Source organism: Crocodylus porosus, unplaced genomic scaffold (genome assembly GCF_001723895.1).
Source record: "Crocodylus porosus isolate Cpor-Errol unplaced genomic scaffold, CroPor_comp1, whole genome shotgun sequence".
Classification (NCBI taxonomy): domain Eukaryota; kingdom Metazoa; phylum Chordata; order Crocodylia; family Crocodylidae; genus Crocodylus; species Crocodylus porosus.
In genome coordinates this window covers 15,695,631-15,722,268 of record NW_017728917.1, presented here as the reverse complement: position 1 = coordinate 15,722,268, position 26,638 = coordinate 15,695,631, and the positions used below count along the sequence as shown (strand labels likewise).

General features: G+C 52.3%; 1 protein-coding gene across 4 annotated transcripts in view; it reads left to right on the top strand.

Annotated features, from left to right (window-relative positions):
- Nucleotides 1-26,638, top strand: part of PLXNB1 (plexin B1) — a 59,755-nt gene that overhangs the window by 9,070 nt on the left and 24,047 nt on the right. For 3 of the 4 annotated variants that reach the window (XM_019536789.1, XM_019536790.1, XM_019536791.1), the window contains exons 3-10: nucleotides 13,858-15,369; nucleotides 22,001-22,183; nucleotides 23,375-23,503; nucleotides 23,755-23,855; nucleotides 24,589-24,721; nucleotides 25,482-25,638; nucleotides 26,270-26,378; nucleotides 26,478-26,586. In XM_019536789.1, coding sequence (XP_019392334.1) covers nucleotides 14,239-15,369; nucleotides 22,001-22,183; nucleotides 23,375-23,503; nucleotides 23,755-23,855; nucleotides 24,589-24,721; nucleotides 25,482-25,638; nucleotides 26,270-26,378; nucleotides 26,478-26,586 — 2,052 coding nt within the window. In that variant the 5' untranslated portion in view covers nucleotides 13,858-14,238. The remainder of the gene's footprint in view (nucleotides 1-13,857; nucleotides 15,370-22,000; nucleotides 22,184-23,374; nucleotides 23,504-23,754; nucleotides 23,856-24,588; nucleotides 24,722-25,481; nucleotides 25,639-26,269; nucleotides 26,379-26,477; nucleotides 26,587-26,638) is intronic. The other variant, XM_019536792.1, reaches the window with a different exon arrangement.

The following is a 26,638-nucleotide window of genomic DNA, read 5'->3' as shown; positions in this document are numbered from 1 at the left end:
TGCTCTAGTGCAAATAGAGAGCTTTTGCACACCCAGCTTGGTCCAGCTGCTCCAAGTTCACCTGCCCTGATGGAGGCAAGCTGCAGCCTTGCACTGCCACGGGAATGAAATGACCAGTGCCCAAAGCGCTTGCAGCTGTTTTTTTTGTCCCTCCTCATAGGGTTGCCTGTCTGCTCTGGCTCCCTGCCCACAGCAAATGTAGTTCTTCTGTCATTCTGAGAGAGGGGAGCCCAAGGGAGTGCTACTTCAGGTGTCTGGATGGTTGATGCATGCAGCTGGGCATCTGCCAGGTCAGAGGTGTGAGTGTACTGTGTGTGATGCAGTTGTTAGCACTGTACGGCCATAATAAGATCCCCATTTACCTATGTCTATTTAGATGATGTACTAATGTCTTAAAAAATACAGCAGGAAAATCCCCCAGAAATCTCCTCTGAGCAACAGAGGCAAAGATCTAGACCCACGGTTTTCAACCTGTGGTCCACAGACCCATGGTGGTCCAGAGACTGTCTAAGGTTCCCATGAAAGATGACTGATGATCAATCAGAAGTATGTGAATACCCAGGCTTACAATTCATAGGGGTCTGCACCTCCATTTGAAAGTTTTTAGGGGTCCACAAATGAATAAAGGTTGAAAACCAGTAATTTTAACGAACAGTGTCCCTGTGAGCTGTGGAGTAAAATCAGGGGAATCGTTGGAGTCTGAAGGGTTGTCAGTGCTTAGAGGTTATTTGGATTAACTTGAGTGTTTTGGGACAAGCTGCCTTGCACCCATGTGCGGGTCCTTCTTCCTCGCCACATTCCATTTCCTGTACCGCTGGTTTGGTTTTTAGACCCTCCTGGTCAAGTACCAAGTACCATCCCTCCCCCTGCCTGCACTGGTGGTGATGGCTTCAGCGTTGTGGGAGCTGGAAAGCCAAATACACTGCAGGGCAGGCATGTGAACTGCCGTAAAAGCAAAAAAAAAGCAGTAGGAAAATTACCTTGGCTCGCAGCCTGGTAGTGCCCAGGTCTTACATTTTATGACAGAAATGGCTAACGTTAGGCTAGATATATATTTTGTAATACACGGTAATGATAAGATGTTCACGGACCTTTTTAATTAGGTTCTCTATGCTAGCACTGTGGGTTCAAACCTATTGCTGTGTAGCAAGCAGTCTGTGCAGCGTGCTTTATGGTGACCTGCAGGAGTTAGAAAAGAGCAAAGACAAGACAGTGTGCTTTTAGTGCAACTTTCTCGGGTCTTCCTCATTTGGAAGTGGTTCCCTACCATTCCTCCAATCTTGAGGGCACTCTTCCAATGTGAGTCTTTGATTACCAGTGGCCTTTTAGCATGAGATCCTTGTCTCTGGCTCCTGGATTTATCTTGGGGTAACCTTCCTCAATATAAGCATAGCCTGCAGAAGCATGTAGGCAATTCCAGACCTGGCCAACTCATGCCAGTTCTCTGCCACCCTGGCATCTGACATGGTGCTTCCCACAAGATGGGAGTTACTGAGGACCTGGCAAACTTTTAGGGGAAAAGGAGATGGAGAACATGAGTTCTTGTTTAGTAACATTGTAGTGCTATCCTGACAGAGACTGAAGAATGCTGAATTGTGAAGGGAGGGTTTCTTTTCACTGTGACTCCACAGAGAAGTAGTGGTCTGTGGCTGTTCAGGGCATGCGTTGTCGAAGAAATGGAAATGTGTGCCACTGATGCAGAGGCTGCACACTACAGTGACGCTGTCCATGACAACCCTCAACCTTGCTGTGTCTTGCAACCCGTGGAGGATGCTGTACTGGAAGAGCCCCACTCCTGTGAACACAGAGGACTGAGTGCTGCTGTGGCCTGAGACCTGGGTCACTCCTACCTTCCCTACCCTAGCTGCAGGTGCCAAGTTCCTCCCTCCCTGGCCTGACCCCCAGACAGGAAGGACAGTCCCAACCTCCAGTGCACGTACCTGGGACAGGCAACACAAATGAGAGCACTTGGCACTCTGGGCATGTCTGCCACAGTGCTGCTCTGCTATCCTTATTACACAGCAGCAACTGCTCTTGTTTATGTATTCGATCACTTATTTTACAGGTTGGTTGAAAAATTCCATGAAATCGTTGCATAAAGCATAGCTGAATTTGTACTTGCACACATTTTTTCATGGCTTATCACCTGTCCTCAGAGTAAGAGCTCAACCTTGTCCCCAGTCCCAGGGGGTTAATATGCTAGATGTTAGCATAATGTGCTGGAGTTAGCCCCTCTGGGCATGTCCAGATGAGCTCTCACGTGCCTTTTGCAGCATCTCAAAGCAATTTGAGATGCTGCAAGAGGCACGCTGGGAGCAAAAAAATGTTCCCCGCACTGTGTATTTGCAGCGCAGGCTCCAATTCAATACGTATCAAAAGGAAAAAAGCAGGGCAAGACATGGTCTGGGACCGTGCCCTGAGGCGACCCGGAGATGGGTCCTCCAGAGAGACATTCTGGTGTCTGGCCAGAGTGTTTCTACAGTGCTTCTGCTGCCCCAGCACGTGGGGCACGCACCCTTAGCATGCTGGGGTAAGCAGAAGTGGGGCAAGGCTGTGGTGTGACTGGGATCTGGGCACAAGTTAACAGAGACATGGGGTTTGGGGGCGGGGGTGTGTGCCACATGCCTGCATGTCGCAGCTGTGCCCCCCCCAGCATACAGCCCCTGGTGCTGGTGGAAGCACATGGATTTGCGGGTATTTTAAAGAGTGAATGTGGAATTTTTTTTAAGCAGAGACTTTGCAGTTTTTAAATAGGGATCACTAGGATTCCTGGTAGTGAGGCAAGTGGCAAAACCCAGGCAGAGAAGCCTGCTCAGGGCTGGCACCTGGGACCCAGCTGGAGAGCAAATGAGGTGGCTGATCTCCTGGCCGTTTGGAGACAGGAGGACATGCTTTGACAGTTCAAAGCAGGCCACCACACCAAGAGCATCTTTCAGGCGATAGCTGCCCAGATGGCAAGGCGGGGGCACACATGGCAGCAGTGCCACAGGCCAGCTGTGCAGTCACAGCCCCCTAACAGCTGGCCCAGAAGTGCAGATGCCTCTGCTGCAGTGCCCATGCTAGAGCCCCGCTGGCCGTGCGGTTCCCGTCCGGGCCAGGCAGGCGCAGCCTTGGGGCCGCATGCTGTCGCAGGTGGCAGCAGGTTATAGTTGGGCAGCAGCCTCCACTGCCAGACTGCTGCAGTGGGTAGAGGGTGCAGGGAACTCTAGGTTAGGGCTGCTTCAGCAGTCCAGCTGGCACAAGGGGCTAGTGTCCCCAGATACCAATAGGCCAGGCCCCAGAAGCTCTTACCTATTTGTAACACACATACTGTGGGCCCTAAGGCCCACCTGGCTAACTAATAACCCCGTGTGGGACTAATGAGTGAGTGGTACAACTCAATTCTTGGGACAAGTAATAAAAAAAGCCAGGATAGGAGTCTTGTGTGGGTCAGAGGGTCAAAATGTGAAAATGAGTGTGCTTGAGGGGGACACTGAGCAGAGCCCCCGGGCCACACCTCAGGGGCATCCAAGGAGCCGATGAACGCTGCCTACTGACGCTGTGCCCAGAGAAACATGCACAGACAAGTTAAAGGAAAGCAGCCCCACCTTCTTGGCCAGAGCCTCCTCCTAGGTCAAGTATAGGGCCCAGTTGGGCAGGGCCAGGAGGAGGTGGGCCAGGAGGTCCCGGGACTTTGTGGGGCTGCAGATTGAGTGACCAAAAACAAAAAGGGGGGGGGGGGTGAAATTCAACCAGAACCTCAGGAGGAGGTTCTGGAGGTAGAGGTGGAGGTGGAGGGGTTGCAGCCTGGTGCACTCAAGAGTCATGTGAACCAGGGTCTCTCTCTGCCCACAGAAGGGGCAGGAGACTGGGGTATCTGTGAAGCTTGCCACATACCTGCCTGTGGCAATGGCTCCATGAAGGAGCCACCAGCTGAGGTCCCCAGTGGCTCATAGGATGAGGGTGGAGTACAGACTCAGCCTTTGGGGTGGGTGCCAGAAGCTTCTGAGAGCAAGTAGCCCTGAGCTGCTGGCCAGGGGAGCTTTTTATACCGCTGGGGCCAGAACAGGTGCTGGTTTCAGCCTCCAGCTCCCCCTGGCTGCAGATCCGGGAGGAACTGGGCAGGGTCGGTATGCCCCAGGTGGCACAACTTGCCCCACACCAAAGTGCATGTTCAGACATGTGTGCCGAGGCAAAAATCCCTAGTACAAGTTTGTGCCGCTCTTATTTGAGCCGCTGAAAGCACACGTGCCTGCATGTGTGTGGTGGATGCACCCTCTGACTGTTCAAAAAGGCTCCGCCTCTGTTTCTTCTTATCAGTGAAAAATGCAGTAGGCACCTGTTATACAGGGCAGCTCTTGCTCATAAGCATCTAGCCTTGTCATCGGGGAACCTCCGTGTTCAGTCTTGGTGGCTCTGCAAGATGGAGGTAACTAGTCCCCTTATCCTGTGCCAGTATCCAGGGGAAGGCTGCTTAAGTTGGACAGGCTATCTCCCAGAACGACAGCAGGAATTGCAACAGATTTGATGTCCATAGCAGTCACAGGGACTGAAGTGCCATTTCTCACTGCAATAAGCAGAGCCACGGTTTTGGGTGTCCTGGCACCGTGGTCCTACCCAGATCTCCCATGTTAATGTCGGTAGGAGTCCAGATGCTCCCCCAGGCCCTGCAGTACCATGGAGAGGTACTGCCCCAGTCATGCAGACCCATCAGTAATCTCCACCCATTGCCGTACATTATGGCCTGGGGCAGCAGCACACCCCTCTGACAACACCCACCTGTTGTCCCCTTGTCAGCACCAGCCAGACAGCAGGACTCCACAGAGGAGCGGCTACTTGTTGCTGTATGCCGAAGGGCGTCATTCATGCTGTATTTCAGCTGCTGCAGCTCCAGCATGACTGCGCAGGCTCCTAGGGAAGGAGCTTCACACATCCTGCAATTCTCCTGCCACTGCCAGGTGTGCAGTGTACCACTCCTGTCCTGTCAGCCAGTGCCCGGCTGAGCACTGAGGTAGTGGAGACAAGCTGCTCCAAGGAAAGCTTGCACATGAGTAACTGCTTCATTTCATCCTCCTTCTCCTCTGTCGTCATTGCTGTGACACTGCCAGGGTTGTCTCCCAAGTCATCCGCATCCATCTACCGGCATGACTGCCAGCATGTGCAGATCAGTCTGTTGGCATTAATGCACAGTGCTCAGGGCTGTTTCATCCATGATTCCTGACAGCAGCTTGAAAATGTGGGTGGCTCGCAAGAGCTGAGTGAACAGTGGGATTTCATGGGACCTAGTTTGATCCAGAAATTCATTGGCTTCTAGATATGACCCTAAAATGCCTTATAGCTTCTGCAGCTTTCATTGGTTAATTTATAAGGTGCAACTCTACCCTGTCTTCTACGCCCAAAATATACCATGAAAACATCTCTACAACATACAGAGGTTGGTATTTGAACATTGTACTGCCTGATCTGTGCCCCCAAAGCTGTACACTTTTCCAAAAAGCATGGCGCTAGGTGGGGAAGTAGCTTTAGCTCTATATGTGTATAATAAAATATGGTAGAATAGTGATACACCACATTCCTAGAGCATAACGTGATCTTAAAATGAACAGGTAGTGAATTGTGGTAGCTACTGGAATTTCAGGTCTCTGTGCTATCCCTGGGCAAGAGTGGGGAGTGGGAATAAATGCTGCTGATCTAGTTGTAGCATGTTACACCCATTTTCAAATGGCCAAAAAGTGTGTCGTACTGGTTCTAGGCAGAGCTGCTGACACTGTCCACAAACATCAGCTGCTACTAAACCAAGAAGAGAGTGCTTTCCCAGGACACTAAGTGAAGGCAAGGAAGTTTAATTATCACTTGAACTCAAGGAACTATCTTCAGAGAGGGAAGTTCCTCCCTTTCTTTGTAAGACAGCTCTTGCAGGAGGTCTTGGAACTCCAGAGGCTCGGCATTATTTGCATAGCGCACGGGGTCTACTAAAAGCCGGATCCAATCTATAACGTTGCTGGTTTGTATCTTAGCAGCTGGCACTTAGGCACTTGTGTGTCTTGCTTTCTGCAACTTGTACTGCTGGCCTGCTCTCTTTCTGAGTAGATTTCCCCCCTGTTGCAGCATAGCAGGGCCAGTATCAGCTTGTAATCTGCTCCCTGTGTTGTTCTAGTATCTTCTTGATGTCTCCTAGCTAAGCACTAATCCAGCTGCTTCTGCAAAAGTGCAGTCAGTGCAGAGTGGGCTGGCTGCAGGGATGAAGCCTGCCTGTCCTGACGTGGGGATCTGGGGTGGATGCTGGCTCTCATTCTGATGGTTCAAAAGCAACAGAAGTCTAGCTTGCCTGGTTCTGTGGGGCGGGGGCAGGGCGAACCTACCCTGCCAGAGAGCATGTGGCAGGGAGCCACTGTGTCAGGAAATCCCTGTCTACTGTATTGCCTCCTTGGGGAGGGTTCCCAGTTGGCACTACTTAGAGATGCCCCAAGGGCCCCCCTCTTGGGGTGCAGGTGGCTAAAGGTGGCTTAATGTTCCTTTAGGCCTCTTTAGCTCTCCTTTCTCAGAGCTGTGCCATATGAAGCAGGGCTGGGCTCCTGTCTCTGGAATCTAGGAGCGTATCTAATCTTCGTGTGTGGGAGCCATCGAGGAGGAGCACTGTGGAGAGCGCACGACTTCTAGCCTGCCGCCTCCCCCTGTGTAGAGGGCATGCTGCTGAAGAGATGGACAGCCTCTGGGGGAAAAAGCAATTGCACTGAAAAGGTCAGGTGCTGTCCAAACTGTTTCTGGACCAGTCTGTTCACAGGGCTTCAGTCCAGACTCTTGCCATCCTGCTTCCGAGGCAGATCTTTCACCTTTCCATCAGTACCGCGGGAGCCTGAGCAGAGAGGGGGAGGACAGGCAGCAGTGACCCTTCCAAAGCATCTGGTCCAAACAGAGCAGTTTGGCAACTGGTGTGAAAGCCGTTTTGGAAAATTAAGTTATTGTCAAATACTAAAATAATGTAAAAGCCAAACTGAGCAGCTCTGCAGTCTTGTAATGTTTCCCAGATGCTGCAGCCTTTATGACATGACTTATCAGCAGTCTCTGCTGGAATCCTGTTGCTGCACCACAGGTTTCCCCCAAGCCGGGCAGCCTGCACGAGCTATAGTCTGTACTGACATCAGCCCAAGCCAGAGCCTGATGGAAGCTTGCTGATGGGAAGGACTGCAGCTCAGCTCACTCTTAACACCTGCAGCACAGCCATGTCATTTTTTTGGGTTACATCGCTCCAAATTCATTCTACTGTTTCTTCTGCCAGCCACCTTAATACCCAGCCTTGGGACTTCCTGCTTCAGCCCCTGCCCTGCTGCCATTATCCTCCTCTGTTGCAGCTGTTGGCTCTTCTTCAGCTCTCCCACAACACAGAACAGGGCTTTTTCCCCAAATCTCACTGCTCTTAAAGTAGTAGTACCAATTTCCTTCTCCTGAGGTCTGAGGACAGTTCTCCCGTAATGCATCAGCTCTGAAGGTTTTGTTCTCCCTGAGGAAATTCTACAGGGTCAGCCTCCATGTAAACCTGGAACCGAAGCTCTCTCTTAGTCGCATTGAAAAACTAGATACAGAGGGTGGGTCATCATCAAGACCCTGGCTGGAGTCCAGCTGACATTGCACAAAATGCTTTCCATCCTTGTATTGTATCCTCCCCAGCAATATCCGCCAGAATAAATGTGCTATGGAGAGAAGCAGCAGTTATCAAGGAATTAAGAAATACTGACTTCTCCCTGTTAGAAAGAAAATGCCCTGCTAGAGGAAAACTGCTAGAGTTCTGGTCCAAGTATGAGGGCTGCAGTCTCTCTAGAGTGCAAGCACCTCCATGCCTTGGCTTTGGCACTTGTCTTCAGGATTTTATCACGTGTTGTCATGACTGCAGCTCAGGTGGTGACTGTACCTTGTAAGATAAAACCATCAGCCTGTATCTCTGACCAAGATACTGTGTGAGAACTCAGATTCTGGTGCTTTCTCTATGACACCCCTCTGCAAAGACCAGTGTTATTTCCTCTTCTGCAGCTCTGCATCCCAGAGCTGACACAGCTGGAACAAAGCTGCCATCTCAGGGATCAGGTGGGAGCTGGGCCTGGCACCAGGCATCAGAAAGGTTTGTTCTGATGTTCAGGAGATCTGTGAAGGGCTCCTGGTCAGCTGGGAGATGGGACAGGTCCTGCTGGGGTGCATGAGGTACCGAGACAAAAACAGCACTGAGATCAACCCTGTTCTTCCCAAGGGCTAGGAGGACAGAGTGTGTCGGAGCCCGGGAATTGCTGTTCAGCTCCACGTATGAAGGGAACTTAGAAATGTGTGTGCTGCACCTGCTCTATGCTGGCTCCAGCGTGCCAGGGCTTTCACTAATGCTGCTGAAGCTGGTCAGAAAGCTGAGGGTGCCCATGGCTGGGGCATTTGCCTCCCTGTAGAAATCTGTTGGTTTTATGACCATGGCATCTAGCCAGGAAGCTACAGCTTAATCTGCTCATCACGTTTGGGAGAGTATGATGCGGTGGTTAGGAAGATTAATCTGAGGATTGGAATAATCTGCGCAGGTCAACAAAACGATAGAGCTTTGCCGGGGTGGAGTTGGCAGTGGCTGCGTGTTATCTTGTGGAAGATGGGAGAGGATCTTCCAGCAGCCGTGTCACACCTGAGACCTGGTGGGATGAGAGTGGTGCTGCAGAGGGAAGCTGTGACTTGGAAACTGCAATAAAACTAAGTGGCACCCTTGCTTTCTCATCAATTCCATCTGCTCTATGACAGCAGATCAGGGTTTCCTGACACAAATGATTAATCCTCTGTCCCTTCTGCTGCAGTCTGGATTAACTAAATGAAGCCCGGAAGTGTCATTTCAGTACTCTGCATCAGAGAAGGGAAACGTGCAGAATTACGGCCTGTGTCTTTTCTTGTTGGCTAGAATTGATTAAAAAAATCTCTGACTGTTTAAAAAAAAATCATTAAACTGTGGCAGTTACCTGAAGAGTGACTTTAGTCACAAGTTTGGTTTTCTGTCAGTTAGTAAAAGCTGCATCTTTTGCTTTCACTGGGCTTATGGGGTTGAGCACAGTTGGAGTCCTTTATATAGTACTGTAAATTGTGATGAACAGTTGTGTTTAAATATGTCCTCTTCCCTTCCCATCCTTGAAGGATTATGATGAACTTAACCAAAGACATGGATATAGGGAAAAACAATCTTACCCCTTACTGTACTTGGAAAAAAAAAATCAACCTTGATTGAGGAATAACTAAATAGCTTGAGAGATTGAATCAAACTCCACTGCTTTCTTTTTTTTTTTTTTTTAAGTGACAAACAAATGTCTAGGTTAGCACCTGTAGTCCCAGTGACGTGCAATTGGGAGGCGCGTTCATTTACACCAGAACCACAGACTTGCCTACTTACAACAGCGTAGTTAAGAGCACTATATTCAATATGTGTGCACCATTCAGGAGATGATATGAAGCCCTTTGCAGAACATGCATTGTCAACTATCTGCTTCTAGATGTCTCACATCTGCCATCTCATGGCATGCTTCTCCTCACCAACCAGTGCTTTCTCTAACTGCAGCTGGAAGTATTTACCTGGGAGATCTTGCAGTGGGGAACCGCTTTAAACTTCACTCTCAGCAGGAGCGTCACCTCAGGCTTCATGATGTTCCAGGACTTTGACTAGAGCATAGCATGAGACGTGTTTAAAGTACAAGGCTGGTTTCCCAAGCATAATTTTAGATGAAGTACAGCCTAGGCCCTGTGGTTTATGGGGCTGGCTCTGCTTTCCAGTTCCTGTGTGCTGCCAGCTTGGGTGTCTTGCCCCTTGCCCTTACCTGTTCTTCTCCTGAGACCTGGGCATACTACCCTAAAGTCCCCAGAGGCTTATCACCTTGCAGCGGCAGCTCGATTCCAGGCACCTGCATGTCTTTGCATTTGGGACCTGGGAGTAACAGTCCCCTTAAAGCAAAGTTTTTTTTAGCCCGTGGTCGGAGCAAAGGCATTTCAGACAGTAAACAAGCTGCACACACAGCTACTCTTATCTAATCATATGCTTCACTGCAGGCTGAGAGAGAGAGTTTTGAGTGACAAGAGCATCATGGGAGCTTGAATTCCCCTGCTCATCCTGGGCCTGTGGGCTACTCGAGCCTTGTCTACATCAAGAGTGTTGTCAGGTTAGCTGGAGTACAACCTTCCCCATGCAGATGAGTCTGTCATCTAAGAAGTGCTTCTGCCAGGACCACAGGTTTTTGGTTCACCCAGAAATAAGATGCAAAGCACTCTGCTGATATAGCTGTGTCCATAATGCTGTATTTCCAGCATAGATGCTGAGGCAAAAATCCAGAGCCATCACCAGGCCAACGGCAACTTTTAAAAGACTTGAATACTGTCTCCCACAAGACCCAAACTGCCCTGCATCCCTTAAATGGGTGGCCCCTGCAAAAAATACCCTCTTCACCTATGAGGGCTCCCTTGGAAGTGTCCTCGGGAAACAAGATATGTCCCACAGTCCAGTAATTCAGTTCCATTCCCCCGTCCCCCAAAATAAAAAGACCTGTACTTTCTGGATACTGTCACCTCAGAAAAAAAAATCCCAAAACGTAACACAACTCATAGTCACTATCCTCCTGGAAACAAAAGCACCTACATCCTTTGTTAATCTCCTGCCCCTTGGGGAAAAGAAGTGTTGCATGTCCCATGACTCCTGTTCTTCTGGAAATAAAATCTGCCTTTTCTCCTGGGAAGCAGATGTGCCCCACACCCTGCGAGTACTTGCCTCTCTGGAAATAAGATGTACCCTGTCTCCTGTGGCTCTGACTCTCCCCAAACTGCTGTCACTTCCTCACTCATGAGTCTGGCACGTGGTTGTGCCTTCAGGGTAGTGCAGTAACAGTTGCGTCTTTAGTGTGGATGGAACCGAGGAGGCACCAAGGGCAGTATGTTGCGGGCGCATGGAAGGACCAGGGTCCTGCTCCAACCCTCATTTGCAGGAAGGTGTACATCCGAACAAGGCAAGATGAAGTACAGATGTCATTGAAACCAAGCACCGCTTGTGTGCTGGAAGTTTGAGTCTTGCCCTTGGCTGTTGCTGAGTTCTGCACCTCCTGTACTCTCTGCCTGCATTTATGGGATCAATTTTGCTGTGAGAGCAGAGCTTCTGATCTAATGGCTTCTGTTTCAGTGTTCGCAGATTCCCAGGCATGCTCAGATTTTCTTTACTGCTATTTTTATTTATGAGGCTTTAAACGGATGGAGGGTGAAAACCTGTGGTGAGTTTTGGGAGCAGGAAATTCTAGCTGTCCGTTATCCACGGCACACAAAGCCTCTGTGTGTGTAGCCTAGACAAAGCTAGCACTGGTGTGATGTGAATCAATGTGTGTGTGTGCCGATGGGCAGGGCGCCAGGGTAGCATCAGCGTGTGTGCGTGCGTGTCTCAGCAGTGCTGCTTAGTTACCTACAGCAAGCGGAGAGTGGCGTGCTTTCAGAGCTGCACAAAGCCCTCTGTTCAACAGTGATCGTATCTGTAGCACCTTCCTCTTACTGAGCATTGCAGAATCGATTCTCACAACAGGGTCATCTCTGCTCTGCACGTGGGGAAGCCGATAGGTAGAGAGGACTGGTGAATTGCCAGGACGGTGCTGAAGACCAGGGTAGAGCCAGCGTCTCTTGGTGGTTATTGCATGTGCTCAGGAGCCACCTGGGAGAGGCCACTCCGCGCCAGGGGTTTCACACTCAGGGTTAGACAAGCAGTCGGCAGAGTCCCGCAGCAGTCCAGGGCAGTGGTTTCTCAGAGCAGTGCGAGCTCGTTTCCCACTGCTCTGCCTCTGGGTGATGCTCCCTGAGTGGGGGCAGCCCTTGGAGCTCTGCAATAAGATCTCAGTAACAAGCTCCAGGAGACTGTGAGGCAAGTATTGCCAAGCCTCCCTGCAAAATGCCACAGTCTCACCCGGGGGGAGCAGGATTGCTGGCGTGGGCGCTGCTCCCTGCAGACCTGCTCAGCGGGGCACTGTGAGCTCTGGGCTCTGCCAGCCCCGGGGCAGCTTCCACGTATCTGTGGCTGCCCAGGCTTGGCTCCTGGAGTGGGAGGAAAACCCCTGGTGCCATCCAGCAGCCGCCGCCCCTTCTGGCACCGGAACGAAATCCCGTTCTCGGCGGCTTGCACAGACCTGTGCCTGCCCTCTTTTTTCTTCACGCAGGGACAGGGACTGGTAACCACCAGGTGGTCATGGTTAGTACCGTGTTCGTGATGGGACGGTAAAGGAGTATCTGTGTTCGTGATAGTTTGCACCTCTCAAAAGTGATGTTCCAGAGCCCTCACCTGGCTCCATTGAGACCCAGTTACGCAGGTTTCCCAGCAGTCCTCAGCTGGGAGTTTGGGAGGGCTTAGAGGAACGCAGGTTGTGCAGAGGCGGCGGTACAGCCATGGAGAGAGCATGGCTCTGCCAGGGACTGACTAGCTCCCAGGCTCTGAGGAGACGGAAGCTGTCCGTGATGAGGATAACAGTCCCCCTCCCTCAGGCCTGTTTATCACAGCCATCCCTTCTGCCCGCTCCCGCCCGTCGACAGCTGCCTGGGCCAGGCTGCACAGAAGCGCGAGGAGGGGAGCTCCAGCTAGGGCCTGGCAGCTCTACGGACATAAATAACACATCGTCTTTCTGTGCTTAGGCCTGAGAGGATTTAAGACCGAGTTCGGAGCATCGGGTTATGGCCTGTGCCCACCCTTCAGGAGGCCCGGCGGTCACTTCAGTGCTGCAATGACACCGGCAGCCATCGAGCTGACGAGCAGCTGGGGCCTTTGTTTCCAAAGGCTGCAGCGAAGAACGGGCGCGGGGAGTCAGAGCCCTGGTGGGATGCTCTGGCCTGGGCAGGCTGCCCCCCGGCCCCCGGCGGCAGGGTGGAGGGCTGGCCCCGTGCGCTTGTCATGGCAACAAAATGTTACCAGGAGTAAGATTAATTGGAGGTGGGAGGAAGGATCCTCCTGGGATATTCCAGAGGGCGGCGGGGAAATGAGCTCTGCCTCGTCTCTGCGCCCCCCTTCTGCTTCCACAACCGAGGCAGCCACCACCTCTCACCCCGGAGTGGATGGTTGCCATAGCAATGAATTCAGGATGGTGTCAGCCTGTGAATTGGTCAATAAGAGGGAGGCCTGGCTTGTTTTGTTCTCCTTTATTGGACTAGCACTGCGACACAGCGTTTCTCCCCGCAGAGGTTTTGCAGCACGTTGTGAATGGAGCTCGTATGTCTGTTTCTGGAAGCAGGAGGATGCGTATCGGCGACGGAGCACGGTTCTGCCGCCGCTGGTCTCTGCTTGGTGCAAGCCTGAGCCGGAAGATGGACCGGCACTGGCAGACAGGATCAGCACTGTCTGCGTGGGAGACTGGCTCAGTCTGAGATCTGAAATGCTAACGTGGGGTTGCAGACCGTCGGAGAGCACAGCGGTGGGGCAGAGCAGGCCTGTGCTGGGGTCTGCCCGCCGCATAAAGGCCAGCTCTGGAGGGTAGATGCAGTCCACATCTGTCTTTTCCCAACAGGCCATTCATTTTTCTTTCTGTTAATGATTTCCAGCGGTGCCCATTTGGTACCACGCGCAGCACAGACATGTCCCGTGCTCTGGCGAGTTTACGTTAACGATCCAGATCAAGCACACGTTCTCTGTGTGGTCCGGGAACGTGGTAACATGGCTCCTGCCTGTCTATGCTGCAAAGGTGGCCTGTGCTTCAGCTGTGGGAGGGGACTGCTCTACCTGAACCGGCTCCTGACCTATTGGTATTAGTTTTCATAGTGTAAAGAGCACCCTCTACTTACGAGGGCATTGGTGGCACCCTCGTAGAGCTGTGCTTTGGTTACGTTCTGTGAAAGAAATGTGACTCTCAGTTTCCTGTTTCGTAGGTAACTGGGCCAAGTTCTGAGTCTGCCGTGGAGATGAGACGCTCTACCGACATGTGAAGTAACCTCTGGTACAAAATCCCAGGAATACCTGTCATACTCTGGCTTCACTGCTATCAAAATATATGCTCAGTCTGTCACCATGATGGCCTGGGAGGCAAACAGCACCATGGATATTCTCACGGGTCTCCTACCTCTGGTATTCCTACAGATTTCCTCATTCGTTTTCATCTCTCTGGCTGTTTGGTCTCCTGATTTATCCTGAGTCCTCCTGGCGCGTCTCTTCTCATGACCCTGAGTGCTGTGCTGACAGACTGACCTGTGCTAACCTTCCTTCCTGGGGCTGGAGGGTAACAGCTTTCTCCCTCTCGCAGAACATTGACCATGCCTCTGGGAAACCTCCTTCCTGTTCTCTGTTTCCTGGGGGCAGCAGTTCCAGGGGGACTGCACTATGTCACCTTTTCACACAACGCCACAAAATTTCTGCACCTGACTATGGACTCGGAGACTGGGACCCTGTATTTGGGGGCCACTAACTTTCTTTTCCAGCTGATGTCTGACCTATCCTTGGAGAATACGGTTCAGATCGGACCTGTTTTAGACAGCAAGGATTGCCTGCCCCCGGTCGCAAAGCTGGAGTGCCCACAGGCGCACTACACCGACAACCACAACAAGCTGTTACTGGTGAACGCAGCGCAAGGGGAGCTGATTGTCTGTGGCAGTGTGCACCAGGGGATCTGTGAGAAGAGGAGCCTCGCCTCCATCAACCATGTTCTCTTTCGCCCAGAGAGCCCTGGAGACACGCAGTATGTGGCTGCCAATGACCCAAATATCACAACGGTGGGACTGGTAGGGTACTCAAAGGACAACGTGCCCCTGCTGTTTGTGGGGCGAGGCTACACCAGCCGAGGTGTCGGGGGGGGCATCCCTCCCATCACCACGCGAAACCTCTGGGCTCCTGGGGGGGACGTGCCTGGAGCTGACTCCCATTCCATCTTCTCCTACGAGGAAACAGCAAAGCTGGCCGTGGGCCGGCTCTCGGAGTATAACCACCATTTCATTAAGGCCTTTGCCTACCGCACCAGCGTCTACTTCCTGTTTTACCGCCGGGACCTCAAGTCGCAGTCGCGGGAGTACAAGACGTACATTTCACGGATCTGCCTGGACGACTCTCATTATTACTCCTATGTGGAGCTGCCGCTGCTCTGCCGGGGCGCGGAGAACACTTACAGCCTCCTGCAAGCTGCCTACGTTGCCCAGCCAGGCAGCAGCCTGGCCAAGGGGAGGCTCAGCACCCAGGGAGAGGTGCTCTTCACCACCTTCTCCGCCTGGCAGGCTTCGTCAGGCAAATTGAGCGAGGAGTCTGCGCTCTGCGTCTACACCATGGAAGAGGTGGACCGCCTGACCACCTGGACTCGGGATGTCTGCTACACCAAGGATGGGAAATCAGAGCAGGGGGATGAAGTGGCTTATATTGAATATGATGTTAGTTCCAACTGTGTCCAGCTACCAGCGGTAAGTGGCTGACCTGGGCTTCTTGGGCGATTCCTTTTTGTATTGCGTTGACTTCATACTGCTTTGACAGTATAAACAGGCCTAAAAGCAAGTGCAGCTGCACTTTACTTCTCTTTCAGGGTGATATGTAAGGGTCTCATGAAGGGGAACGTGGGTCTGATGTGTGACTCTTGGGAGATCTGTAGTGGTTGTCTTCTGCTGGGGGCGGGGTCTGTCTGCCCTTCCAGTGTAAGTCCCATTTTCCAGAAGTGTGTAATGAACCCTGTTGTGGCTGAGTGCGAGTGCCAGCACCAGCCCCAGAGTCTAGAGGGGCTGGTGTCTGCCTGGAGCCTGCAGACAGTGTGCAGCTCGTACTATTGCTAGCGTGGGTGGAGGAACAGCCCACACTTTCCAAATGCACAGAGCCCTTCTGGCCTTCCTGCCACTGCTGGCTGGTGCCCAGTGCTCCCACTGCCCACATCAGGCTAAAGGACTGGGTTGCAGGCTGACCTGTGGGATGCACATGGAGGAGCCAGCCTCCGGGCCCTGCTGCCTGCCCAGCAGCAAACTTGGCACTTGAAAGTGGTGGTTGAAACATCTTGAATCGCAGGCTTTGTGGTCTCCCTTGCTCCGTCCTAGTGCCTGCTTCTTTCACCCAGAGGCAGGCAGGGAGGGTGCCGTGCATGTTGCACTGGTTCCATATTAGGGCTAATGAGAACAGAGAGATCATTTAAATACAAACCAGTCTCTGGCAGCAGTCCTTCCTTTCCACATCATAGTCACTAATCCAGGAGTATTTTCTGTTTGGAGAAAAGTTGTCCTGACACCATGTTCCATCTTTTTCTGAGCTCCTATAAAAAGTGCATGATCTGCTGTAGGCATCCCTTTGATTTCCATGGCAAGGGAGAAGTGGGAAAGAGTCACCGCAGGAATGAGGCCAGTGAGTCGGTGGACTTAGCCCTGATTTGGACAGGACTATCCGTATGTGCTTTTGTCCTGTGATATCAGCAGATTTCTTCAGCTAACCAGGAGTGAACAACATCTCTTCTTGCATGGTTGACTGCCCAGGACCCCGTAGCAGCTGCAGAAAATGGTTGAGGGTTTCACCTCTGCTCAGTATGGGCAAGTGCTCCAGCGTGTGTTAGGGACGCTGTGGAGCTGGAGCTCCTTTGCTTCACCAGGGTGCTAAAACCTGAAGTCCTTTCCTCTTGTGATCAGTAAAGGTCACGGACATGCTGTGGTTCTGCGACATCCTGGAGGCTGCCTCAGGAGTCACTTCGGGAAACAGACTATTACTGCAGTCACTAGGGAGGCTTTAGGACGTCCACCGGAGATCCTGAGGCAGATGAGAAGGCCTGGGGCAGAGGCGGCAGGAGGTGTGGAAGAGTCTGGGAGCTGAGAAGCTGGGCACCCCATAGTCTGTGGCCAGCCCTTCACCCAGCTTGTCAGGTCTCCCCTCCCACTCTCCTGGACCCCTGGCCTTCCTGTTCCACCTGCCAAAGGAAAGGAGCAGTGTCTGGAGTCGCACACACCTCAGTTGCCCCTGAAATCCAGCCCTTTTTATATGCGCCCTTGTCAGGCTCAAGATGTGGAGCAGCAGCAGGAGGTGAGTGACTCCAACCCCCAACTTGGAAGGGGGTAAAACAAACAGCACAGAGTCCTGTCTGGATTGGGCTGAACAGGGGAGGGGAAGGAGGGGTGCCCTGCCACATAACTCCTGGAAAAGTATCCTAGGCTCCTTGCTGCATCACTTGGGCCTATTGTGCTGCAGAAGACGTTGGGGTCTTTTTAACAAGTGTATCCAATGGCCTGAGGATTTTTTAGCAAAGTTGGTCGTGCACTATTGATTGCCACGAAGCGGTTGTCACTACAATTGCAGCTAACAGCATGTAAGCGTCTGTGCCAGCTCCAGCCTGCTCCATTCAGCGTGTGAGTGGAAGCGGCTGTCAATGAACGTTTTGTCCAGAGGCAGTTTCAGGCTCTGTCAGTTGAAATGGGGCAGCTCATGCATTATTTAAGAATAATGCTAATTCATTGTACATTTTTTTTTTCCTGCCTGAAAACCGGCTTGTGGATGGGGTTTATGCTGGAAACCATTTCCCTGCATAGCACTGGGCTCTGTTTTTAGTATATAGGAGATGGACAAACATTAAACAGTTTTCAAACATTTCAGTACCGTCTCTTGAGCTGGAAGAGTATTTATTCTGTTTCCTGTGCATGTCCTGGGAAGAGCCTCGTGTCCATGGCAAGCTGCTGGAACATTCGGAAAGCCCCCAGGCTTCCTAAGCAGGGTTGGGGTTGGGGTTAGGGTACTGCAGATTCGACTTTCCAGTGAAATCTTAGTAGTCACTTTGACTGTGCAGTCTGCTGGTCTCCCCTTAAGCAAAAGCGCGAGTGAGTCAAAGGATTTGGGCATATTTAGGAGAAAATAGAAGGGGCATAATAAAACAATCCAAAATGGTAAGTGTAGAGCAGGGGTAGGCAATGTTTTTTTTGGCCGGAGTGCGGAAAAAACCACAGCGTCTACCATGGAAGGTGCCAGAGTGCCGGCGTGCCAGAAAAACAAAATGAGGCCGGGGGGCGGGGGAGGTGGTACATGGCAGGACACACTGCACACTAGTATATTTAATAATCATAAATGTTGCCTTTGGTGTTGTGTATTCCTTTTTTGTTGAGCACATTGCAATGAGAGAGAAAAAAGAGACGAATAAAAGAGGAGAGAGAAAGAAAAAGGAGAGCAGAGAGAGAACCAGACACACGCAGAGAACCACGTGACAAATACAGAGAACCAGAACACACCCGGAACAGACGCGTGCTTGCACATGTCTGGAACCAGACACGTGTGTGTGCACAGATGCACACAACCAGACAGAGGCAGACCAACGCACAGAACCAGATGCGTGGGTGCATGGAGCCAGGCTCCTGGGCCACTGGACAAAGTCTGACCCAACAATGCCCTGGTCCCTCCAGAGCCGCTGTGCTTCCCTGGGGAGCCAGACCCCGGGCTGCAGTGCAGCTGGCCAAGGCCCCAGCCCAGAGCCTTCGCATTAGCCCACCCACCCCGCACAGCGAACCCCACAAAAAGTGTGGTGCTCCTGGCAAGGGGCAGCGCCAACCTCATCCCGGTGGGGGGCTGAGTCGGGGCTGGGCTTGGAGCAAGTGGGAGTCAGGCAGGCTCAGCTGCAAGCCCTGCTGCAAGCGGTCCGGGCTCCGTGGTTGGCACCAGCTACCAGAGCCTGGGCTGGCTGCGGCCGGGAGGCTGAAAACAGCTGCTCTGGGCTCCAGCATCAGCTCCATACCAGCAGGTGCAGGTGCTCCTCAGAGTGGATGGTGGGGATAGGGCCTCAGGCAGTACAGCCCTCCCGCTGTCGGCTCTGAGGTGCGTGTGTAGTCGCTGCCAGCACGGAGCTGATGCTGGGGCTGTGGAGCCCGGCACAGCTGCCTGCAGCCTGTTCGCTGCCTGCTGCAGATGCCCCAGGTTGGTCACAAACAGCTGCACCAGGCTCCGGAGCCCAGTCATCAGCTCTGTGCCGGCAGTGGGGAAGAGGCTGAGGTTGCACTACCTTGGGCCCTTCCCCCACCATCCGCTCCGAGGCGCGTGCACACCTGCTGGTATGGAGCCGATGCCGGAGCCCAGAGCAGATGTTTACAGCCTCCTGGCTGCAACTGGCCCGCGCTGTGGGTAGCTGCTGCCAACTACGGAGCCCGGTCTGCTTGCAGCAGGGCTTGCAGCTTCCCAGCTGCGTGCTGGGAGCAGCCCGGGCTTTGTGGCTGGCAGCAGCTGGCTATAGCCCAGGCGGGTGGTGGTGTGCCGAGCAAAATGGTCTCGCGTGCGGTGCTCGGCGCACGTGCCGGGGGCTGCTGACCCCTGGTGTCGAGGAAGGGCGGAGTGGGAGTTCTGTTCTCTCTGTTCCATAGTCCAAGAGGGGTTGTCCCTGCAATCAGGTGTCACCTTCTAAGAGGTCGTGGGAAGTTGTTTCTCACATACTGCGTAATTGGACTGTGCAGTTCATTGACTTGAGATTTTGTTGAGGCAAAGAACTTGGCAAGATTCAAGGAAAGAGCACTGAAATGCTCAAACCACTTTGTGTCAGTGCCTCCTTGTCCCCTGGTACTTCCCTGCCTGTCTTTGTCCATCCATTTTGCCTAATCTTACACTGCAGGTTGGTTGCCCATGCTTCGGGGCAGAGGGTATCTTGTTCTGTTTGCAAACGCCTAACGCAGTTGAGCTGTGGTGTGTGACCAGGGCTCCCGCTGCTCCAGTATCCCATGCAGACAGGATGGTAATGCTTGGGGGATGCTGGTTTTGATGCTATACTAAAGGCTGAGCTCCATTTTGCACTTAGCAGGTGTTCTTAAACTCTGTATTTGTTTGGAAAGCACCCAGTAGGTCCTTTCCACAGTTAGACTTGTTCTGTGAGAACAGATTGATTTCTGGGAACCCACATGCCAATCACTTAATTAGTTTTGGAGTTAAAAGTTAATAATAAAACGGGTCACTCAAGAAATGTAATATCTCTGTTGGTCTCCCCTTTGTTCCTAATGAACTTAATCGTGAAAAAACACAGACGCTTCAAATCACCCATGGGGTGACATTAAGTGAAATCTCGTACCCAGACTCCATTACAACCCAGACATTAGGTTGTAATTTCCTAAGTTACTAACAGTTACACAAGAGAAGCAAGACTTTCTTAGGGCCATATCTTTTATTGGACCAGCTATGTAGTTGGGATAAAGTTAGAGAAGCTTTCAAGGCATTCTTTGTCAGGTCTGATCATGAGGAGCCAGGCACAGCATAGTGAAAAACAGCAGTGGAAAGAAGTGAGAGAAATGTCCAGGGGAAGCAGATTCACAGTTAGCAGAAGAAAAGCAGCTGCTTACTGGGAAATCAAGGCCTTTCAAAAAGGAGGAGGGTCATTCTCTCTTCTCCTGTGTGGAAAGAATTCAGGAATCAAGTAAAATAGAGTGTGCCATTAAACCAGTATCAGTGCTTAGCCCGTGGTTCTTAATAACCCGTCAGCTTATGAATTCTTGTTCCCAAGTTTGTATTTTAAAGGTGTTGGGTAGATTTCCCTTGAGCACAAGGATAGCGAGGTCAGAGAGTGGTTGTTCTTTGAGAAATGTGCTCCTGATGGTGTGTGCATCTCCATCCTGTATTTATTACGTGAGAGTTCATTCTAGTGCATAGGTGCTGTTTAGTTTCACCCGTGTAGTTGCTGTGAGGGCATTTGGTGGTTGGATCGGGTATCTCACACTTGGAGCAAGGCACAGACTCATAGAAAGAAGGACCAGAAGACACCTGTAAGATCATCAGGTCTGGTCCCCTGCCATGCACAGGATGTAATTGGGCTCAAATGAGCTCAACAAGGTGCTTATCCAGCCTCCTTTTGAACACTGCCGGGGATGGTGACTGCCCCACCTCTGCTGGAAGTGTGTTCCAGGTTTTAGTTAACCCTACGGAAAAGAAGATTTTCTTTATCTCCAGCTAAAACTTTTCCTCGACTAGTTTGTGTCCGTTGGGCCACGTCCTCCCAGGGGTGCTTTTCTGAAAGTTGCTTTCCTAGATGCTGGTGTTCTCCTGTGACATATTTGTCGGCAGCCATCAAGTCACCCCTCAGCCTTCTTTTACTCGGACTGAACAAACCCAGATCCCGAGGTCCCTCCTCATAAGGCCCATGCCCCCGGCCCTTGGCCATGTGAGTGACCCTTCTCTGCACCCTTTCAAGCTTGTCCACATCCTTCTTGAAGTGCAGTGCCCAAAACTGGGTACAGTACTCGAGCTGTGGCCTCACCAACACCGAATAGAGGAGGAAGAGCACCTCTCTGGATCTGTCGGTGATGCATCTGCTGATGCACGCTAGAGCTCTCATCTGAAAACCCAAGGAACTCCCCAGCTGATGATGAGAGCCTGTGTCAGTAAGGCAAGGGGGGACACTGCAGGGACGTAACTGTCACAGAACCAAGTGGTACAGCCCATGAAGTGCCAAGTTAAGGTCACATTTTACAAAGAAATCCAGATAGGGCAAGATGACCACGTCCAGCTGGGGCATGCAGATACCCTTAACTGTGCCCTGGGGCACTGCTGAGGGGAAGCGCAGGGCAACATTTGATGCGTTTGACAACTCAGTGTGATGTCATTCTCCTGCCACGGCAGCTCCTGCTGCACAGCACTGTGTGGAAGTGTCCATGGCTGACTGCAGCCAGCACCTTGGTCCGCCTCTCGGGCAGTTACCTGACCCTGCTTGGGCAATGACAGCTGCTAAGGTCCTCCTTCAGGGCTGTGAGACGAGTGGTCGTCCTTCCTGCGCCGCATTGCACAGTCCCTTTGAATCGGGCAGGCCCAAGCCCATGCAAAACAATGGCAGACAGAAGTGGGGGGGTGGGCAGTGCCTGTAGTGAAGACACAGGTCTGAGCACAACAGACCTGGTCTCTGCTGCAGTGGAGCAGAAGTACTTGGGGGGCCCCAGGCCCTTCTGAGTGAAAGGCACCTTCCTGTGCCGCTGCCTGACTGTCAGGTCATGGGTGGGGGTGAGACTGATCTGCGGGCTCGGCTTGTTTGGGGCACATGCTGCCATGGCTGGGTGGAACGGGCTGGAAGAGCAAGCAGTCAATGCATGTAAAGGCCCTTGTTTCTTTTCCTTTCCTCCAAAGGACACTCTGGAAGCATACCCCTGTGGCTCAGACCACACGCCCAGCCCCATGGCCAGCCGGTTGCCTCTGGAAGCAGCACCCATTCTGGAGAGGCCGGAAGCCCGCCTGACTGCTGTGGCTGTGAATGCAGAGGAAGGCCACACCATCGCTTTCCTAGGGGACAGTCGAGGGCGACTTCACAAGGTAGGAGCTGCCTGGGACAAGCAAAGGGAAAATAGGGCTGTGGGGAGGTACAGGAGAGGGAAGATGGCATCTGCCTGGGAAGCTTTCCTCCAGCAAGGCTCCTGTCCCTCTGCGTGGGAGGAAGGGTGCATTTGCAGTGCTCAGGAGGAGCCAGGACTCAGGTTTTGATGTCAGCTTTTCCCCTGTCTCTGCAGGAGGCACAATGCTTTGCCCTGTGCCTCAATTTCCCTTTCAATGAACTGCACACAGTCAGGGTGCTGCACCTCTCTGGGGCTTGGGAAGGATGCAGACAACCACCATTCCCAAAGCAGAGGGAGATGAGCTGTGCTGACCAGCTGTCATGCTCCCGCCACAGGCTGTTATTGCAACAGGCTGAGATGCACTCTCATGCCCCAAGAGCATGCCGCTTGTGTGGTACGGCAGCCCCACCTGGCGGCCCTTTGCCACAATGGCCGTGCTGTCGTTAGGAGCCAGCAAAGCTATTTGTGCAAAACCCTTTTTCCAGTTATTGCCTTCCCTTAGCCAGCACCGGTGCTGCTCTGCTTGGCTCTGCAGACAGTGCTAGGCCTTTCCCCGCTCGTTCCCTGCCTTGGCTCCCTCTTGCTCCTCCTTCAAGAACCATAATCACAAAGTCTCATGCCAAGGGGCTGGCTTGTCCCTGACTGGGCTTCGTGCCACCCTCGCCCCCACCAGACCCAGCCTGTTCTGAAGCGTCTTGTGGACTCAGCACGGGTCAGTGAGGAGTTTTATCCGGGAGGTGGAATTCTTACCCTGCTCGTCCCATTCACCAATCTCCCTCCGATCCTTTGGGCCTTTCATTCACTTATCAGTTCTGCCACCTGGTTTCTCCTCATCTCTGCCTGCTCTGCCCTCCAGCCCCTAGCCTACCTGCAGGCATGCACCCTTGCCTCTCTCACCTGTCTGTTCATCCACTCCCCTGGCTTCCTGCTGGCTCCCCGTTATTTATTTTCATTTCAAGCACCTAGGGGCACTGGTCGAGCTTTGGGACCCCCTTTGACAGGGCAGCACCATTCTGCAGGAAAGAGGCAGCCTCTTCCACAGCATGTTTGCTGTCTAGGTCATGACAATATGCAACAGGGAGAAGAGACGGAGAGCTGCCCACACGCCCACCCTGTCACTTGAAGCATCTCCCTTTTTCCTGCCTGTCCCCTCAGATCCTGTCTCTTGCAGGTCTACCTCAGTGCCACGGGTGATGCCAATATATATGCCTCTCTAGTCATCCAGTTAAACAGTGCTGTGAGCGGAGACCTGCTGTTTGACCAGGCACAGCAGCACCTCTATGTCATGACCCAGGCAATGGTGAGAGCAAATGAACCCCCTGCAGCAAGCACTGGGACAGATTTCTTTCGCTGGGATGGGACTGGCCATTTAGGCAACCATTTCTGAAAATTTGTTTCCTTTTTTCATCTCCAGTGCTTGTGGGAGTTGAGAGGAAGTTCAGAGGGTACCAGCATAGGGGGGGCTTTTGAGAGAGCAGAAGAAACCAGGAGGCCTGGCTCTGCTGATCCAGAGCTGAAGTTGCCCTAAACTAATTTTTCTTTCTCTGGCAGGTGGCACGGGTTCCCCTCTTTGACTGCTCACGGCACTTGAGCTGTGCCTCGTGTCTGGCACTGAGAGATCCGTACTGTGGCTGGTGTGTTCTTCAGGGACGGTAAGGTCTTTGGTGACACAACAGCTGTTCAGCCTCATTCTCTCCTGTTTATTGCAATCAGCTTTGCTGGAAAACTGCAAGAAGACACAGTACTTTGGTGCATTTATAAGGCCTTAGGCCGTAGGGATTCAGACTGTTTTGAGGTGCTGTGTATGGTACAAGTGTCCTCCTTGCTAAGGCATGAAACCTTTTCCACCCAAGGTGCCAAACAGCCATCTCCTCTCCACTGCTGCTGCTCCTCTTCTTCTTCAGCCTTTGACACTCTTCTCCATGCCTGGCAGGCCCAGCTCTGATGGGGCTAAGAACTCCAGCTCCCATCAAGCACTCTTCCATTCCCACTCGTCTAACCTGTCCCTCTCTCCCGCTGTGGAGCTTGATGGGGTACCAGTCACAGCCCTGGGCTCTGTTCCTTATCCCTTCTTGCTCACAGGCTTCATTACTGCACAGTTAGCAGGGCTACCCCAGGCGACGCCACGGTAAACTGTAAATGGAATTTGCAGAACGGGGCTGTGTGCTATCTAATGTGCACCCATCCGTGCCCACGACTGCACGTTCCTGTAGCGCAGCTGGGGCAGTTGAGGTGACCTCGGGCCCCTGCTTGCTGTCACTCCTGTAGCTAGTGTGTCGGGTGCCCTCACCCCTCCTGCTCAGGAGAGTCCTGCATTGAAGACAAAGAATGACCCCCTCCTCTGTGACCTAGAGCACTGATGGTTTCCTTGCTGTTTCTCTTCAGGTGCAACCGCCGCTCTGAGTGCCTGAGATCGAGAGCGAGTGACCAGTGGCTCTGGAGCTTCAATTCTACACAGCAGTGCTTGTCTGTCCAGTCGCTAAGTCCAGCTAACATCAGCAGAGAAGAAAAGAGAAGTGTGAGCAATGTAGCTTTCTGCCTGGAGGGCTTCTGTGGTAGCAAAGGGGTCTTCTCCCTGCTCTGCATTTGTAGGTGGAGAGCCACCTTTGTTCTGATGTAAGCCAGCCCATCTCCTGCTGCCTCCCCTGAGACCTGAGGCACCAAACCTTGGGATTTGTCCCATGTCTTCCCTACACTGGGTGCTTGCGTGTCAGACAGCCCCTGGAGAGGTGGAATCCTTGTGGCCTCATGCAGTCAGATGTATACCTGCGTGATAATATGGGAATGATGCATCTTTGGGATGTTTGACTTGCCTTTTGGCTGCTAATGCAGAACCTCTCCTTGGCTTGACATGGGGCAACATGCCCCTGCCCCCAGGTTGCACCGCACCAGTTATTAAAAGGAGTTCAGCATAGTGACAGAAAGTTGTAATCATCAGCTTAATGCCCAGCAGCTGCCAGAAAGCCACTGGGACATGGCGGTACCTCCATGATGAGAACTGTGGTGTGCCCAGAGCTGGTGAGAATCTCATTCACATCTAGAGAGCTGGGCATAGGTCTAAGTACATGCTGGCCTACAAGGGGCATTAAGGAATGGGAAGGGGAAGCAGGGCTGAAGATGCTAGATACTTCAGGGAGGGGATCTCTTGTGTCTGGGCAGACCAACACCGTGTTCGTGGGGCTCTTACCACATGAGAGGAGGGAAATGCAGCGGTGTTAGCTGAAGGAGTGCGCCTTACTCTGGGTCCAATGACTGACTGGGTGATTCTGGATTGGCAGATATTCCTGACTATCCCGGACCTGCCCTCCCTGCACAAGGAAGAATCATACTCATGTTACTTTGAGGACTATGAGAGTCCAGCAACTCTGATAGAGTCAGGCATTGTGTGTCCCTCACCTGACCCCAGCCAGGCACCGACTCTGCAAACGGGAACAGGTCAGTGAAATGCTGCCTACAGAGGACATGCAAGGAAACAGAGGACTTGGTTCAGCAAGGGAATAACTGCTTGAGACATGAGAGCTTCTCAGGGTGATTTCAGCCTTTTTTCCTCCATGCTGGCATCTTTCTTCAGTCCTGTCACCACACGCCTGTGCCATTCCAGCTTCCCAGACAGTTGGTAGCTGGGAGATCAGGGAAGTGGGAAGCAGAATCTAACTGAGTGGTTTCCTGTGCTCCTGAGCGTGATTCTGAATGTGCCTGGGATTAGGAGTGAACTGACTGCTCCCATCTCATTTGTCCTGAGGGCACCTTGAGCATAGTGACAAGTTGTGGAGGGAGAGAAAACACTTAGAAACACATGGGGGTTGGAAGAGACAGAAAGCAGCTGTTCTCCCTCTCCCTTATGGCTTGTTCAAACATTCAGAACCTTATAACCCCCTCTTAATTTCCTTTCCCCAGTTAAACATAGCAAGTTCTCTTAACCTTTCCTCCTGGAGCTGAGATAACTGGATACGTTTAGCTTCCCCTCTGTGAAGTGTACCATGTACATCTGTCTGTCTAAGAACATTGCAGCATGGGTACCTATCTCAGCTCCAGGACCAGACATCATTTTTATGATCGTTTTCAGACCACATAACCATCAAGCTAGTGGTGCGCTTCCACGATACCTTCATTGCGTCAGTGGACTTCTCCTTCTACGACTGTGCTGCTGTAGCTCTGATGTGGCAGTCAGCACCGTGAGTACATAGTGGTTCTCTGTCTGCAGCTATCCTAGGGTTTGCCCATCCTCATCTCCCTCCTGGACCTCCTCAGTGGCCATTCTTGTTTCGTTTCAGATGCCAGAAATGTGTGAGCAGTTGCTGGGGATGTAACTGGTGCATCCGGCAACACCTCTGCACCCACAAAGCCACCTGTGAAGAAGGGATCGTTATCTACAATGAGAGGGTGTGTTTCCAGCTCTGTCCTGTCTGCAGAGGACTCCACTGGATTCCAGCAG